Here is an 18588-nt window from a genome sequence, read left to right on the forward strand (position 1 = left end):
ATAAATCTTAGTTAAAGTTTGCCACGAGGGGTTGGTGATAGGTAAGACTGGGGTTGGTCATGCAACCAAGCAGACAGAGGAGTGTCTGGGAAGGGGATAGGAGAAGGCATCTCCCTTTCTAGTTGTTTTTGTCTTAAAGACCATGGAGGAGCAAACTACAACTTTACCAACAAACTACTTTACAAACATCTCATTTGAGGTGTTATTAATTTCCATTTTACAGATAGAGAAATCGAGGCAGACAGCAGTTAAGTGACTTGCTCAGGATCACAAATGAACTGGGTGGGGTCTTCCTGATTCCAATCCTGGAGCTCTATCCACTGAGCCACCTTGCTGTAGTAATATTTACACAACCTCCCTCTACAGTGGTGATATGAGGAAAATGCTTTGTAAACCTTGAGTCACTAGAAATGTGAATAACAATAATGAATGCTGTTAATAATAATAATAATTTATTATTATTATTATATCACATTATATATAATAACAATATAAGGATAATAATAATACATTATATTTTAATTTTACCTATGTACCAGACTCTTCTCCAGCTGTCAGGGACCTTAGAGATCATCTCGTTGAAATCTCCTAGTTTATAGAGGAGGGAGCTGCTGTCCAGCACTTTAGGGATTTGCCCAGAGTCACCCAGGGAACAGGTATCAAGAGTTTAGATCCAAACCCATTCTTTCTGGGTTCAGAACCAGTGCCCTTTTTACTGGTCTCTATGACTTCCAAAAGGAGCAGGCGGTAGGTTCTTTCAAGGCCCCGATGCCCCATGACTTTGCCCTTCTCCCTGTGGCTGTGGCAGATCTCCATGGGCAAAGAAAGTCTCACAAAGCTCAAAGCTCTCAAAGCTCTGCCTCGAATGATTGGTGTTGGTGGTCTGGGCAGCAGTGGAGACTGTGGAGAAGTTGCTTGCCGAGCATGGGGGAACAGAAACAGGCAGGTGATAAGTTTCATAGAGAAATGGATGATGGCGCTGCCAGGGTGGTTAAAGATGAGTGACTCGGAGGCTAGATAGCTCAATGGGTAATGTTCTGAACTTGGAGTTAGAAAGACCTGAATTTATATCTTTCCTTAGGTACACAGTAGCTTCATATTCCTCATCGCTCTATGCCTCAGTTTCCCGAGGCCTCTGAGGTCCCTTGCAATCTTATCGTCCTATGACTCCAAAATTTCAGAGCTAGTGCCAAAAGCCAATAAGCTTTTGTCAGGGACAAAGTGACCTCTTTGTATTCTACTGACCCCTTTCTGGCTCCTCACCCTACCCATTCTCACTGTCTGACACACCTCCCAGCCTTACCCAGAGCCTGGCACTTAATAACCCAAGTATTTTTTCTTCTTCCCCTCCCCCCCAGGAATCAAGATCTCTTGCTTTTGGAGATTATATAGGAAACCAAATCTGGAGCTGAAACAGATGTCAGATGTATTTGTGATCCAAGAACTTGTTTTTAAAAATCTTTAGATAATGTATTAAAATATAATGGCTTTACTTTGTACCCCTATGCATTTAAAAACATGCTGAAAAGGAGTCCATAAAATTTTCCAGACTACATGACGTACAAAAAAGGTTAAGAAGCCTTGATTTAATTCAAATCTCTTGGATTTCCAGGAGTCAAAATGACAGAGTAAATAGTAAATCACCTCAAAAAACATAAAATAGCATCCTGAAACAAGTCTTGGAACCACAGTACCAGCAAAAATATGGGGGGAAGCAGTCTTTTAGCCCAAAAAACTTAAAATATTGGCTAAAAAAGGTGTGTTTCACTTAGGCAGAAGGGAAGTCCCGTACAGGATAGGAAACATCCCAGTAAGCCAGCAACAAGCCCCACCTCAGCAAACATCAGGAGATCCTGAACCCCGGTATGGTGGCACAGGCATATGCCCACACTAAACTTCTCACATGCCCCAGGAGAGCCAGGGGAATGGGCAGACTCCAGCTCCAAGAACCTCCCCATGCTTCAGCACAGCTCAGGGCAAACAGGCAGCCTCCAGCAGCCAGACCTCCTTGTGCTTCAGCATAGCTTCAAGCAAACAAGTAGGTGCCAGCCTTACAAGTGCCTAAGCAAATAGGCAGCTGCCAGTGCTGGGGCCCTGCCATGTGCTTCATGTCAAGGGCAAGCAAGTAGCCCCAAGTGGTCAGGCTGCTATGTGCCTCAGTGTAGCCCTTTGTAAACCCCACAGACCTCAGCCCATATGAGACAGCAGCACTAGGACCCTGGCTCAGCACCAGATACGTTGCCAGATCTCTACGGCTGTCAGCAATGTCAGTTACAGTCCCACAACATCCCATCAGAGCAGCACCAGACACAAGGGTCCCCTTTGGGCCTCAGGGAAACATCAGTGCCCCAGCAGGTAAACAGGGCCTGTAGCTCCTGGCACAAGAAGCCTGAGAGTGTTATTTCCACCCCAGAAGGAGTGCTCAAATTTAAAAGAAAGGGAAAAGGACAAAAAAGATGAGCAAAACCCAAAAGAATCTGGCCATAGAAAGTTATAGTGAAAAGAAGATCAAGACACAAACTCAGAAGAGGACTACAGATATATTTTTAAAATAGTTTTTATTTACCAGATATATACATGGATAATTTTATAACATTGACAATTGCCAAACCTTTTGTTCTAAGTTTTCCCCTCCTCCCCCCCCCCATATGGCAGGTTGACCAATACATGTTAAATATGTTAGAGTATAAATTAAATACAATATATGTATACTTGTCCAAACAGTTGTTTTGCTGTACAAAAGGAATCGGACTTTGAAATAGTGTACAATCAGCCTGTGAAGGAAATCCAAAATGCAGGTGGACAAAATTAGAGGGATTGGGCTTCTATGTTGTGGTTCATAATCATCTCCTAGAGTTCTTTCGCTGGGTGTAGCTGGTTCAGTTCATTACTGCTCTGTTGGAACTGATTTGGTTCATCTCATTGTTGAAAATGGCCACATCCATCAGAATTGATCATCATATAGTATTGCTGTTGAAGTAGATAATGATCTCCTGGTCCTGCTCATTTCACTCAGAATCAGTTCATATAAGTCTCTCCAGGCCTTTCCGAAATCATCCTGTTGGTCATTTCTTACAGAACAATAATATTCCATAATATTCATATACCACAATTTATTCAGCCAATCTCCAATTGATGGGCATCCACGTAGTTTCCAGTTTCTGGCCACCAAAAAGAGGGCTGCCACAAACATTCTTTTTTTTTTTTTAATAATAATTTTTATTTACCAGATATTTGCATGGGTAATTTTACAACGTTGACAATTGCCAAACCTTTTGTTCCAATTTTTCCTCTCCTTCCCCACCCCCCAGATGGCAGGCCGACCAATACATGTTAAATATGTTAGAGTATAAATTAAATACAATATATGTATACGTGACCAAACAGTTGTTTTGCTGAACAGAAAGAATCAGACTTTGAAATAGTGTACATTTAGCCTGTGCCACAAACATTCTTGCACATACAGGTCCCTTTCCCTTCTTTAAGATCTCTTTGGGATGAGGACTACAAATATCTGTGGGCAAAACCCAAAGAAAGAATTCCTGGAAATTCTCAAAAGGGAGCTTAAAATCATCTCAGAGGCAGAAGAAAAATTAGGAAAAGAAATGAGAGTGATGCAAGAGAATTATGAAAAAAGAAAGTCACCAGCTTGGGGGAAAACAAAACAAAACAAAACAAAACAAAACAAAACAAAACAAAACAAACAAACAAACAAACAAAAACCAAGACAACTACTGAAAAAGAATTGGCCAAGTTAAAAAAGAGTACAAAAGCTGACTAGAATTGGGCAAGTAGAAGCAAATGACTCTCTGAGACATCAAGAAAACTCAAACCAATTCAAAAGAATGAAAAAAAAATAGAAGCGAATTTAAAATATCTCATGGAAAAAACAATTGATCTGGAAAAATAGATCCAGGAGAGACAGTGTCAGAATCACTAGATTACTTAAAAGCTATAATCAAAAGGAGGATTTGGACAGCATCTTTCAAGAAATTATCAAGGAAAACTGCCCTGATATCCTGGAAGCAGAGGGAAAATAGTCTTAAAAGAATCCACTAATCACCTCAGGAAAGAGATCACAAAATCAAAACTCTAAGGACCTTTAAAATTAAATTTAAGAACTATCAAGTCAAGGAATAAATACTCAAGCGACCAGAAAGAAACAATTCAAATATCAGGGAGCCACAATCAGGGCTCAAGGCAAATTCAGTTTTCCCATATGTAAAATGAGAGTGCTAGGCAGAAATTCTTAATCTATGGTCCATAGATAAGTTTCAGGGGTTTAGGAACTTGGTTGAGGGAAAAAATCCACATCTTTATTTTCTCTAACCTCTAACTGAATTTAACATATCTTACTTCCAATTATTTAAAACATTATCCTAAGAAGGGATTCATAGGTTGGAAGACTAGTGAGCTTCCTTCAGCTTTAGCTAGCTATGAACTTATTAGATCTTCATTCTCTTAAAACAATTTTTATATAGTTTATTTGTTTGTGTATTTGAAAACTGGATCTCATCCAAGCTGAAAATGAAGTGACCACTCTTGGACTAGATCCCTTTGGTAACTGGCCCAGGAACTTTGATCTCCCTAGGCAGCCTGGTTGCTCTCTCCTCTCAGGAGATCTTTCATATTTTTTTCTTTTTCTTTTCTTTATATGGGCATGCTCTGGAGTTTAAGTAATGCTCCTGCTGAAGCTTGATGTACACTGTCATACCTAGCCATACAGTTTCTTTTAGTACAGAGTCCAATTCCTTTAGTTGTTTTGTTGTTGGGTAATTTTTCAGTTGCATTTTACTCTTTGTGACCCAATTTGGGGTTTTCTTGCAAAGATACTGGTTTGCCATTTCCTTCTTCAGCTCATTATACAGATGAGGAAACTGAGGCAAACAGAATTGAGTGACTTGTCCAGAGTCACAAAGCTAATAAATATCAAGGGCAGGATTTGAACTCAAGAAGATGAATATTTTTTACTTCAAGCCAGACATTTTATATATGGCAACACCTAGTACTTTCCACTAAAGAAAAAAAAAATAGAAGAAGCAAAACCACATCGTATCCTTTGTGATTGATGACTCAGGTCAAAGCTTTCCTCTTCAATTAATAATCAACATTAGCCATTGTGGTTCATCAGAAATCTTTTTAGCTTATGGAATCTCTCTCCTATCTATATAATTCCCCATATCTGGCTTTCTTAACTTTACTCAGCATCATGTTTTGTGAGTCTTCTCTCATTTCACTTATAGCTCAGTAATACTGAAGTCAGCATAGAGCTCCAATTTGAAGCAGGAAAATCTGAGTTTGAGTGTTGACTACATGACCTGGGCAAGATTATAATTGTCAGAAAAGATGCCAGTTAGCACTGGGAGAAAGAATTCCCTGGATCAGTAAAATCCCTCATCCCTTTCTCTAGTCCCTACTTTCATATCAAAATAAGTATTAGAATGAAAGCTTCTTGAAGAAAGGCATCACTTCCTGGTTTTGTTTAGCACCATGCTTTATTTATTGAATGTTTTGTTGAATTGAATGTCCTGTTTTGTTCAGCCATCTTCCAATCTCTGAGTACCTGATTTATTTTTAGCTTTTGAGTACTATAAGTAGAATCATAGCAATATAGTTTTTAAATAGAAAGGAGTCTTGCTTAATTCAAGGTTTCTTCACCTGGGGCCCAAAGCTTTGCAAAGAGTCTGTGAATAGATTTTAGTGAAGAGTCTGTGAATTTGGATGGGGAAAATATCTTTATATATCTATATCTGCATGTGTGTATATATGTAAATGTGTGCATGTGTATGTACACATACACACAAGCATATATATATATATATATATATATATATATATATATATATATATATATATATATATATATATATATATCTTTAATTTTCACTAACTCTTAATTGAAATTTAGGGGTCTTTTTCAAACATTTTTAAAAAGGCATAAATAAGAAATGTATAGAATGGAATAAGAAAAGTATAAGAAATGGTCCACAGATTTTATTAGCTGCCTCAAAGGATCCATGACATATAATAAAAGCTAAGAATCCTTACTTTAGAATGACAACCAGTCCAATTTATTAATTTTACAAGTGGAGAAACTGATATCCAAAGGATTCAGTTGTTTGCCGGGCAGCATGATGCATAAATATTCTTCTTGGAGTCAGGAAATCCTAAGTTTTAATTCCACCTTAGTCACTAAACAGATGATCCCTAACCTCTCTCCACCATGGTTTTCACAACTGAAAATAGGATTGATAATAGTACATATTTCATAGAATTGTTGTAAGGCTCAAATGAGCTCATCTTTGTAAAGCAATTTGCAAATCTTAAGGCATTATGTAAATGCAAGCTATTATTATGAAGTGACATGTCTAAGGTCACACAGGTTGGAAACTGAATGATTTGAACCCCATATCTGGTGTCTTTTTACTTCTCCACACTGCTTGTTAAGAATAATTTTGTGTACATATCACCTATCTTTCTGTCATTCATCCTTCAGGTTTAGACCCATAATGAGATTGCTGGATCATAGCATATGAATAATTTAGTGATTTTACTCACTTTTGCCAGTTATTTTCCAGAGAGATTGGATTAGATTCTTTCCTTGTCGACAGGTCCCGCTGTCCAGGGGTTAACAATAGGTCTACTTCCAAGTTACCCGGAGTTGATATAAGGGTGAAAAGTATGCATAAGTTACTGCATTATATTATTTATTATTATTAATGATGATACACTGCTCCCGTCAAAGGCTCCTGGCAGAGACAAGGCAGACACACCTCAGCACTCACCAGCACAGAGGGCTCCCCATTTCTTGGAATTCCAATCCCCCCTGGTCAGACAAGAGTTGGCATTTCCAGGATCCCTTAGGGTTGGGCTGGGTACCCATGCTGGGCTCCAGGATTTTGAGGTGGGGCCAGTTGTCTCCTCTAGCCCCCAGGGCCTCCTGGAGCTCCTACTGTTTGCTGGACTTGGAGCCTGACTAATCTCTAAGCCTCCAGACTTTGAGGAGCCAGCTGGCATGGCATGCCCAGCCAGCTGGCACTGAGTCCCGTGCTCACAGAGGGGCACCTGCAGGCCACCTCCCTGCAAGCCCTAGGTGACCTCAGACTTCTCTGCAGGGACACTCCAGGCAGGAACCTCAGCTAGACTGGGAAGCGTTGGATGGAAATCCAGAGATCTGGATTCAAATCCTGTCTTTGACATTCATCCATCATTTCCCTTTCCAAGCTTTCTGTTTTCTTTCACATCCATGAAAAGTCTGCATAAGGTACTAGCTCAGGCTTTAGGCATCTGGAAGCTATTTATCTCAGAACCTACATTCTAGGGTCCCTCCTTCTTTTGGCACTCTGTGTCCTGAGGCCCCTCTCAGCTCTGACATTCCATGTTCCTCCCGGCTCTGACATTCTCTGTTCTAATGCCCCCTCTAGCTTTTACATTCCACGTTCTAAGGTCCCTCCCAGATTGGACATTCTCTATTCTAAGTTCCTTCTGAACTCTGACATTTTATCCTCACGGCTCCAAGATTGTAGTCAATAATATAAATCTATCCCCTTAATAATTTCTGCTGTGGCAGGTTGGGCAGCTTGAGGTAGGAGTGGGCGGGGGCAGCAAATAGCAATGAAACAGCAGCCAGTAAGGCTTCAGACTGGTTTTCTCTGAATAGAATTAGGGTGGTGTGGGGAGGGAGGGGACAGACAGAAGAGACAGAGACAAATAGAGAAAGAGAGATGGAGAGGAGAAAGACAGACACAGAGAAAGGAAAGAGGGAAGGGGTGAGAGAGAGAGAGAGACAGAGAGAGAGAGACAGAGAGAGAGAGAGAGAGAGACAGAGAGACAGAGAGACAGAGAGAGACAGAGACAGAGACAGAGAGACAGAGAGAAGGAGAGGGAAGGGGAGAGAAAAAGAGGAGGAAGAGTTGAGTTCAAGTGAGTTCATTCTTCTGCCATCCCCTTTCACCATCTCTGTAGAGAGAAGAGGGACCTACTTTCAAAAATAGCACACATACAGCAAGAGTATGACCAAATATTGCCACTAATTCCCAGAAGAGTGACTTTGGACTAATGACTTCCTGCTCTGAATCCTTAATCTTTCTAAGGAGAGCGAAGGGGACAGAGGTCTGATCTTTCAGGCCCCTCTAGGCTCTAAAATCCAAATAAAGCTCCAAATGGAAAAAAAAAGTGATCTGACAGACTGTGTCATTCCCTGAAATCTCAGGGATCCTAGCTCAGTGTTGAACCACTCTGCCATCCAAGCAATAATCAAGGACCAGATTCAACCTTAGAGTCCCTCAAGAAGGAGGAGAAGTTGGCGATTACACAAATATCTATGTATGTCTTAAAAAGGGAATGGATGGGAGGTGGAAAATAAGGATTTTTCCCATAGGAGACAGTGCTGTACAGTGGAAGTAACATTGACTTTGAAGTCAAAAGACTTTGATTCATATTTTGCCTCTGCTCCTGTCATTGTAATCTCACACGAAGCATCAGCCTCTTTGAGCCTTAGATTTCTCATAAAGTGAAAAGAGTGGACTTGATGATCTCCAAGATAGTATCCGACTCATATTTATATAACCCATATTTCTATAGGGCTTGTCATGTTGTCTCCTTGGAGCCTTCCACCCAATCTGTGACATATGTTATTCATCCCCACTTGACTGAAGAGAAAACTGGGGAAGGAAAGTGGTTGTTATTGTTATTCTTTGTTCTTTATTGTTGAAGAGGACCATGACGTCAGGGAGATGTTGCCATGACACACAAGGGAATTGGATTTGAGGGAGGGCAGGCTGGGCAAAGTCACCTGTCTTATTTTTCCCTCCAGAGCCATCTGGGTTTACTGGCCAGATATAGATCAGAACTAGAGATGGCCCTGGGTGAAGAGGGAGACCCAGACCTTTTATTTTTTATTTTTTTAATTAATTTTATAATTATATATATATATATATATATATATATATATATATATTTAACAGTACATATGCATGGGTAATTTTTTTTTTACAGCATTACCCCTTGTATTCACTTCTTTTCCAAATTTTCCCCTTCCTCCCGCTACTCCCTCCTCTAGATGATAGGCAATCCCATACATGTTAAATGTGTTACAGTAGGGGCAGCTAAGTGGAGCAGTGGATGGAACACCAGCCCTGAATTCAGGAGGACCCGAGTTCAAATCTGATCTCAGACACTTAACCCTTCCTAGCTGTGTGACCCTGGGCAAGTCATTTAATCCCAGCCTCAAGGGAAAAAAAATATGTTACAGTATATCCTGGATACAATATATGTGTGTAAAATCAAATTTCTTGTTGCACGCTAAGAATTGGATTCTGAAGGTAAAAGTAACCTGGGTAGAAAGACAATAGTGCAAACAGTTTACACTCAATTCCCAGTGTTCCTTCTCTGGGTGTAGCTGATTCTGCCCATCATTGATCAATTTTATCTGATTTAGATCTTTGTTGAAGATATCTACTTCCACCAGAATACATCTTCATACAGTATTGTTGTTGAAGTGTATAATGATCCCCTAGTTCTGCTTGTTTCACTCAGCATCAGTTGATGTAAGTCTCTCCAGGCCTCTCTGTATTCCTCCTGCTGGTCATTTCTTACAGAGCAATAATATTCCATAACATTCATATACCATAGTTTACCCAACCATTCTCCAATTGATGGACATCCATTCATCTTCCAGTTTCTAGCTACAACAAAAAGAGCTGCCACAAACATTTTGGCACACACAGGTCCCTTTCCACTCTTTAGTATTTCCTTGGGATATAAGCCCAGTAGTTAAGCTAAGCTCTTTAATGGGTTTTAGTTTGACTGAGGAAATGCCCATTCAGTGACTAAGGCTAGGTAAGAAATGAGGCAGAGAATGGCCTCATAGCTAAGATTAAAAAAAAATCAATCTGGGAGGGGGAGACCCTGGCAAATAATAGCAATTGCTATTTACATTCAATCAGATGAGAAAATTGGGGACAACAGAAAGGATGAAAGGAAGGAAGAGAGGGAGGGAGAGAAAGGAAGGAAGGAAGAGAGGGAGGGAGTAAAAGAAAGGAAGGAAGGAAGGAGGGAAAGAAAGAAGGGAGAGAAGGAGGGATGGAAGAATGGAGGGAGAGAGGAAGGGAGGGAGGGAGGAAGAAAGGAAAAGAACAAGAAAGAGAAGGAAGAAAGGTGGGAGGGAGGGTAGAAGAAGGGAAGGAAGGAAGGGAAGGAAGAAGTAAAATAGGAAGAAAGGAGAGAGAGAAGGAAGAAAAATAGGAAGAAGAGAAGGAAGGGAAGAAAAGAGAGGAAGGGACAATTAGATGGCATAACACAATAGCTCTGTTCAAGAAGACCTGAGTTCAAATGACACCAGACATTTGACACTCACTGGCTTTGTGACTGGACAAGTCACTTAACCCTGACTGCCTTAGAAAAAAAGAAAAAGAAAAGAAAAGAAAGTGAGAAAGAAGGAAGAAAAAGAGAGGGAGGGAGAAAAAGGAGAGGAAGAAAAAAGAAAGGAAAGGAAGGGAAGAGAGGAAGAAACTATGCTAAATGCTTTACAGAATTATCTTATTTGGTTCTCACAACAACCCTGAGAGATAAAGGTTATCATCCTCATTTTACAGTTAAGGAAACTGAGGTAGACAAAGATTAAGGGACTTGCTCAGGGTCACACAGCTAGTAAGTATCTGAAGTCAAATTTGAATTTGGGTCTTTCAGACTCCAGCATTTTAAAATACTGTGCTACTTTGCTGCCCTCAGCTCTCATCTTTTGAACTTGTCCTCTCTAGGACTCAGCATCTTCATCTGAGAGGGAAAAAAAGCCTAAAAGGTCCTCCCCTTCATACTTCCCAGGGATTATCATGTGGTTTATCTTGGGGATGGGAGTAGAAAAAAGTAATTGCATTGGAAAACCTAAGATGGACTTTCAAGGCCACAGAGCCCTAGGTCTGGCTGCAGAAGGACCTGAATTCAAATCTTGCTCTCGGATATATGACTCAGTCTCAGTTTTCCTCATCTGTAAAATGGTAGTAATAATAGCTTCTTCCACAAACAGATGTTCCGATCTAATACTTGGATAGTGTTTTATAAGTGCTTCATAAAGGCTGGCTATTCTTTTTGTATCCTTCATCCTCTGCTTGAATCCCACCCTTGCAGCTCAGTCGGAAAATCAGTTCTGGGCTGTGTGGGGATATAATCTAGAGGGAAGACAAAGTCTCTAGGGTGGGGAGCATTCATTTCCATTTGCCAGCTTCAGACAGAAGGGAGAAGGGAGCCAGGGAAGTTTCAGCCAGGTACTGCTCAGGGCACTGGCCCAAGGCTAACAAGGAGCAGCTTCCACAGGCAGAGAGGCAGGCCAGCTCTCCCTCTCCTTCCGCCCAAAGCACCCTGGTCCCCGGGGCCCCCTGCCCCCCTCCCCCATCCTCAAGCGCTGGTTCCGAGCTCAGCCCTGCCCCCACCCCAGCACCTATCACACAGAGCCAGACACCCAAACACCCGCCTCCTCCTCTCTTCCTCCACCATCCCCCTCTACCCCCTCCTCCTTCCTCTCCTCCCTTTTTCCAGTCCTGTGTGTCCTGGTGAGGCTTCAGGCCCCCACAAGGAGCTCTGTTGATTTCCCCCTACATACACTCACACACACACACTCTCGCATACACTCCTTGGGAAGAAAGCCAGGGGCCCCGAAAGTGGCCCACTCAAGGGGCCCTGCTGGGCCTGCCTCCAAAAGGGCTCCATTGAGGGTAGGAGGGGGAGCTGAGCTTCTGAGGGAACTCCCCCTCTTCTCCCCCCTCCCGGGCACACAGCAGCCCAGCTGCCCCCCTCCCTGGCCTCCCAGCTTCCGCCACCCTCCCGAAACCCCAGCCAACTGCCTGCCCCCAAGGCCAGCATGAAGGCACATGTCCCTGCAAAGAATGTGGCCCCGCTGCTGCCTGCTGGGAAGGTTAGTAAAAAGCAAAGGAGCTTCCCTCTCTCCCCGTTCTGCTGCCCCTCCGGCCTCCTTCCCCTTGGAACTGCACCCCTCCTCCCCTCCTAGGTCAGTCTCCTCAGGCCGGCCTCTCTCTGAGCTCTGTTTCTTGCCTCTTTTTTCTTTCCCTTTTCCTGCCTGGGGTCAGTGACGCCGAGAGTCAGCTGGGAGAATGGGAAGGGCCCAGAATCTGACACCATCTGCTCTTTACCTGGGTGGCCTTGGGGAAGCCATTCAGCAGCAGCCGGTCTCAGTTTCCCTGTATGTTAAATGAAAATGTTACATTAGTTGCTTTTGGAAATCATAGCTCCAGTGCTGAAAGTGATCTCAGATGTAAACCCCCTTGTTTTACATACGGGTCCAGAGAGGGGAAGGAAGTGACTCACCTAGAAGCCTTTCTTTTTGCCTTCCCCTCCTGTACCCCCCACAGCAAGCCTCCTACATACAGCAAGTGCTGAATAAATGCTTGCTCAATGACATTGCATTGATGTGGCAGATTGCCCCCTGTACGGCTCTGGCCTGGGACTTCTCTGACCTGTTTTGGACCAGGAGGATCATAATTACCTGAGTCTCATTCTAAGATATCATAAGGTTTAGGACTCAGAGAGACCTTGAAGATTAATGAGCTTATATAGCCACACAGGTTATATATGTACACATACACACACACACACACACACACACACACACACACACACACACACACACATATATATATCAGAGTTGAGATTGGAACTTGAGTCCCATGCCTATGGTCATGTAATGAATGGACAAGCCACTTTCTGCCCTGTGCCTCAGTTTTCTCTTCTGTAAAATGGGACTAATATTGCCTTCATTACCTGCTTCAGAGGGAAATGCTTTGCATACTATAAAGAAGGTTGGAGATGAGGAGATAAGATGTAGCGTTATTGTATTTACCAGAGTCAGGCTGCTAGCCAGCTGCCTAGCTGGGTTTGGGGATCTCAATATTATGGCTAAAAGAGATTTGGCTGTTTTGAAATATATATAACCAGGCAAGGCTTGCAGGAATGACTTTTTATGTCTGAGGTCCTGGGAGTCTTCTTTGACAAGATGGAAGACGGTGGCCTGTGGCCCATCCCTCAGGCTTGGCTTTGAATCCAACCCCACGTTTCCTAAAGAGGCTACAGGATCCTGGAGACATTTCCAAGCAATGGGCCTTAAAAGGAGGGACTAAACACCTGGGGGAAGGGAGATGCCCTGGCGGTGGCAATCAGGGATGTGCAACCTACATATAAACTCAAAGCTCTTCTCTCCCCTTCAAGTGCACTGTCTCCTCCCCTACCTTCTTACCTTTGCCTTACCTGAGACTTATACTTTGTAGGGAGAGGAGGAGCTCACATGGATGGGCAAAGAGGGAGACAGCTATTGTTGGAGGGTCTGTGAAATGAATCTAATACCGTGTTGATGGAGCTCAATTAATCTAATCATTTTGGAAAATGTTTCAGAAATATCTGAGAGCAGTGACTCCCCCCCATATTTCTTTGGGTCTCCCAGAGTTTAACACAATACCCGGAACATGACAATTTTCAATTGATGGATTGAGTAATTGAAAAAAAGCGACTAATCTATCCATAATTCACAATCCCATCCTGGGATTTTTATCTTAAGAAGGTCAATGGCAGAAAGAAAAACTCCATTTGCCTCAGAACATCCACAGCAGCATTTTTCTTAGGCTAGCTGGGTGCCCAGGGACTGAGAGGGAAACGGTTCCTGAAACTGGAGAGAATGAATGGACTGAATGATCACTGAACCTCAAGGAACAGCCAAGTTGAAGAAGAGGAGGAGGAGGAGGAGGAAGAGGAGGAGGAGGAGGAGGAGGAAGGAGAGGAGGAGGAGGAGGAGGAGAAGGAGGAGAAGGAGGAGAAGGAGGAAGAAGAGGAGGAGGAGGAGGAGGAGAAGGAGGAGAAGGAGGAGAAGGAAGAGAAGAGGAGGAGGAGAAGGAGGATGAGGAGGAGAAGGAGGAGGAGGAGGAGGAGGAGGAGGAGGAGGAGGAAGAAGAGGAGGAGGAAGAGAAGGAGGAGGATAAGGAGAAGGAGGAGGAGAAGGAGAAGGAGAAGGAGTTGGAGGAGGATATTATAAACAGACAACTTGCCTGGAGGAGGGGGGAGAGGGCTAGAGAGACCTAAGTTCATGCTTTGCTCTGGCCACATGACCACTGGCAAGTCCTTGAACTTCCCTGACCTCTCAATTCCGGTGCCTTCCTTCTGTTAATTATTTCCTAGTCACTCTGTATACAGTCTGATACATTTGTTTACATGTTGCTTACTCTATTACATTGTAAACTTTTCCATCTTGGATTGGTTCCCTTGTTTCTTTGTATCCCCAGGGAATACATAGAGCCTTAGTAGGTGCTCAGTGAAAACTGATTGGTCAGCAGTTCTTAAACTGTGGGTCACAGCCTCATACGGGGTCTCAATTAAATGTGGAACTGCAAAATGTGGATTTATTATCAGTCAGTGTTTGATTTGTGTAACTCTTTTACATACCCCTGTACTCAGTTTGCATTAAAGTTTCTTGGTGAAAAGGGATTATGGGTGGAAAAAGCTTAAGAAGTCCCAGACCAGACAAAGTTCAGCTACTAGAAGCTGCAGAGGAGTTGCTTCTCTGTGTAGTTGAAGGAAATTTCCACACTGGGACTTATCAGTTTTTCCAAACTGATTTAATGATAGTTCTAGAGCCCTTTTCCCCTTCAAAGGAATAATGAATATGAAGAATTTAGAGAAACATGGAAAGATTTATTTGAACTGATGCAGAGGAAGAAAGAAAAAACAGGGGAAAATACATTCAGTGTCTACAATAATGCAAACAAGACCACAGAATTCAGATTAAAAGTAGTGGCGAAGGTTGGTTCTGGAGGATTGAAGGCAAAGCACACTTTATTCCTTTTTGTTAAGAAATAGCAGAAAATTGCATGTGCTTTCAGTCATGATTGCCATGTTGGGTGGTGTTTTTGGAAGAAAAAGCTCCCTTCATATTTCTGAGTATTGGGGAGGAGAGGTAGGGAGATTTGCTTATTGGCAAAATTTGTCTATAATACATAAAGGAGCATTGAAATCTGGTATTCAGAATAAGCATTTATTAAGCACCTACTGTGTTGTAACACTGGGCTAAGCTCCTTAAAGATATCATGTTGGATCTCTGTAGCACCCTGGGAGAGAAGTGTTGATATCATTTACATTTGAGAGTTGAAGAAACTGAGTCCGAGTAGTTAAAGTACCTTGTCCCAGTGTGGAAGACTGGATTTGAATTCAAGACCTTAGGGTCAGTTCTCTAACCACTGGGACCATGTAGCTCCAACAATATTTGAACAACCTCCTGTAAATGCTTCTCTATCCCTGGACAAGGCATTTAGCATCTCTGGGCCTAAATTTCTCACCTGTGAAATGAGAGGGTTTTCTTCTGTGATCTCTAGTCCCTCTCAGAGCTAAAGCATCTAGGTGCAAAGTGGAACTGGACTCAGGAAGAGTTCACATCTAGTCTTAGTCCTTACTATCTGTGTTTCCCTGGGCTTAGAACACTTACCCTCTCTGTATCTCAGTTTCCTCATCTGTAAAATGGGGATAATAACAATATCTACTTTCCCTCCATATCCCAGGAGGTTTTGAGGATAAAATAAATTAATATAACTTAAAGGCCACATATATGCTAGCTATTATGATTATGGTCGTCAACATCATCATCATCATCGTTATTAAACTCTTGATCCTGAAACCATAAGTATCCATTGGTGGGACACAAAAGAGACGCAGAGTTGTGGGTTTGAATTTAAGGCTGCCCCCTTGTCTTTATCCCCTCTCTAGTCTGTTCTGCTACATGCTCAGGAACTGAGTGGAGCCTTCTTGGCCATGCACTCTATGATCTGGACTGGGGGCATGTTTGAGGGCAACTTTTCCTTGTACCCGGGCCAACCACTGGGCCTTGATGTCTCTGAGGGACTTCCTACTTAGCCTAGGCTGCTTCATGCCTACTCCGCCTCCAATCCCATGTCTCTCATGGCTTCAGGCAACCCCAAGACCGGCTTGGGGTAGAAATGGCATTTCCTCTTGGCCAAAATACAACTGTTTTGTCATTGATGTTATTAGCATTTCCTCCAGAAATGGCCAGGGTTTACTGGCTTCAAGGGTAATAAGAAACTGATTCCTATCCCCCAGCCATTCCCAACCCTGCCTGCTTCATCACTCACCCCTCTCCCCTTCCTTCTTTGTTGCTTTCCCCCATCTCCTTTTCCCCTGTCCCTAGAACAGAATGACTGAGAACCTGAAGGCCTGCTTGGCTCATACCCAGGCTTCCATGGGGGAGATGGTGACTGTGAAGACAGAGGTCTGCTCACCCCGACAGGACCAGGAGTATGGCCAGCCCTGGTAAGGCATCTCCTCCCATCATGCTGCCAGAGAGGGCATTTGGGGTAGTATCTGGGTGGGTTCATTTCATTTATAATGAAAAAAGCCTCAAGAACCATTGGATTTGAGAGATTACAAAAGGGACCTTCAGACATAGAATATGGAATTTCCATGAATACCTAGATTTTCTTTTCAAATTTTGTTTTTGCAAATTTATAAGCATTTAATTTTTTTCTTCCTCTTCACTGGAATTTGTAACATGTGCATAATCAAGCAAAACAAATTCCTGAATTAGCCATGTCCAGAAATGCAGGTCTCGTTCTTCATCTTGAGTCCATCCACTTCTTTGTTAGTAGGCAGGGAGCAAGCTCCCTTAGAGTAGTGATGGGTCCAAATTGCATTAATGAGGGTTCTTAAGACTCTCGAAGTACTTTGTTTTTGTGATATTGTTGTTATTGAATATATTGTTCTCCTGGTTCTGTTCATATGGGGTTCAAATGGAACCATTCTCTTTGACATCTCTCATGGGACAATAGTATTCTGTTACATTTTTAATTTGTTCACCCATTCCCCAATTTAATGGACCATCCCCTGGTTTCCAGATTAGGTTTGGTTTGGTTTGACACTACAAAAAGAGCTTCTCTAAAAACCTTGCTAGATTGACCTCTCTTTGATCTCTTTGAGATATCAGCCAAATAGTTGTATCGATTCAGAACATAGAAGGTCAGAGCTGGAAGGGCCCTTAGAACAGAGAACAGTGGTTCTCAAACTTTTAAAATAGGGGCCAGTTCACTGTCCCTCAGACTGTGGGAGGGCCGGACTAGAGTAAAAACAAAAGCTCACACTCTGTCTCTGCCCCTCAGCCCATTTGCCATAGCCCGGTGGGCCGCATAAATGTCCTCAGCGGGCTGCATCTAAGCCGAGGGCTGTAGTTTGAGAACCCCTGACATAGAACATGGGATCAGAACTAGATGGAACCTTAGAACATAAAATTTAAGAAGTGGATGGTACCTATTAGAGCAGAATGAACATAAGAAAAGAGCATATAGAATGTTAGAGATGACTTGGCCCTTAGAAGACAGGACATAGAAGGTCAGAGTTAGAAGGGCCCTTAAAACATAAAACATGGGTTCTAGAACTAGGTGGGATCTTAGAACATAAAATGTAAGGAATGGATGATACCTATTAGAGCAGAATAGACTTAAGAAGAGAGCATATAGAATGTTAGAGATAACTTGGTCCTTAGAAGACAGAACATAGAAGGTCAGAGCCAAAAAGAGTCTGTGAAAATAGAACCTAGAATTTTACAAACAAGATATTAGAGCATAGAATGTTGATGCTAGAGAGATCATACATCATAGATTGAAATCTAGAAAAGATTTTAGAGATCATGTCATTCATACTCTTCCTCTCCTAATTTTTTTTTAAATCAAGAAAAGACCCAGAGGAGCTCAGGGAATACCCTAAGATCAAAGAGCTCCCAGAACACAGTGGAAGAGCCAAGGCTTGAACCCATTCTCCCAACTCTTCCCATATTGCCTTAATATTTACATGTGTCCAATTTTGCACTGAGGCCATATAGAGGATTACGATTAGCTTAAAGATCTAGGAAGTCCTTGACCAAGCCAAGGGACATTTACGGTAGACATTTACGGTAGGCAGAGCACACAGGACCCATCTTGTCAACAGCTTAATTAACTGGGTCACTGAAAGTGATGGGGAAGCTAGGCCAAGACCTGGAGGGGGTGGAGGCAGGGGGATGCCCTTCTAGGATAGACATCCCAGCCTCTAGCTTCTCTTACTATCCTTAGTGCTTGGCCCAACCAAGTTTCTCCTCTCTGTTTCCTTGTCTCCTTGCCTGACCTTCCCAGCTCCGGAAGGCCTGACCCTTCATCCATGGAAGTGGAAGCCAAGAAACCGAAGGGAAAGCGAGAGCTGATCATGACCAAGAGTTTCCAGCAAGTAGACTTCTGGTGTAAGTAGGGCCTTGGCTGGTATTCCCTGCTCCCTTTCTATGAGTGTCCCTCCACCCACTGGGGAAAGAGGTTAGGAGGGATCTCAAGTTTGGAATAGGATGACATGCTTAAGCAAGTTCTAGTGAGGTGGTAGTCATTGGCAACCATTGTTAGAACATAGAACCTTAGAACCTTAGGAGATAGGAGAAAAGAGACTCAGACCGAACTGAGGAACCGAAGAGTTCCCAACTCCCTCTCTGAGCCTGAACATTTGGAGGGATTGAGTGGGGCCAGAGACCATGTCAAGGAGACAATCTGGAATTGTGGTCCTTCCATG

At 42.7% G+C, this 18588-nt stretch overlaps 1 protein-coding gene across 9 annotated transcripts in view; it reads left to right on the forward strand.

The window, feature by feature from the left end:
• The window catches only part of PRDM11 (PR/SET domain 11), a 99644-nt gene that overhangs the window by 33907 nt on the left and 47149 nt on the right, over nt 1-18588 (forward strand). For 4 of the 9 annotated variants that reach the window (XM_074275313.1, XM_074275305.1, XM_074275314.1 and 1 more), the window contains exons 2-3: nt 16196-16317; nt 18168-18271. In XM_074275313.1, the coding sequence (XP_074131414.1) occupies nt 16196-16317; nt 18168-18271 (226 nt within the window). Of the gene's footprint in view, nt 1-10201; nt 11912-16195; nt 16318-18167; nt 18272-18588 lie in introns of those variants that run through there. The other 5 variants (XM_074275309.1, XM_074275312.1, XM_074275308.1 and 2 more) reach the window with 3 other exon arrangements.

This window comes from Sminthopsis crassicaudata, chromosome 6 (genome assembly GCF_048593235.1).
Source record: "Sminthopsis crassicaudata isolate SCR6 chromosome 6, ASM4859323v1, whole genome shotgun sequence".
In the NCBI taxonomy this organism is placed as follows: Eukaryota; Metazoa; Chordata; class Mammalia; order Dasyuromorphia; family Dasyuridae; genus Sminthopsis; species Sminthopsis crassicaudata.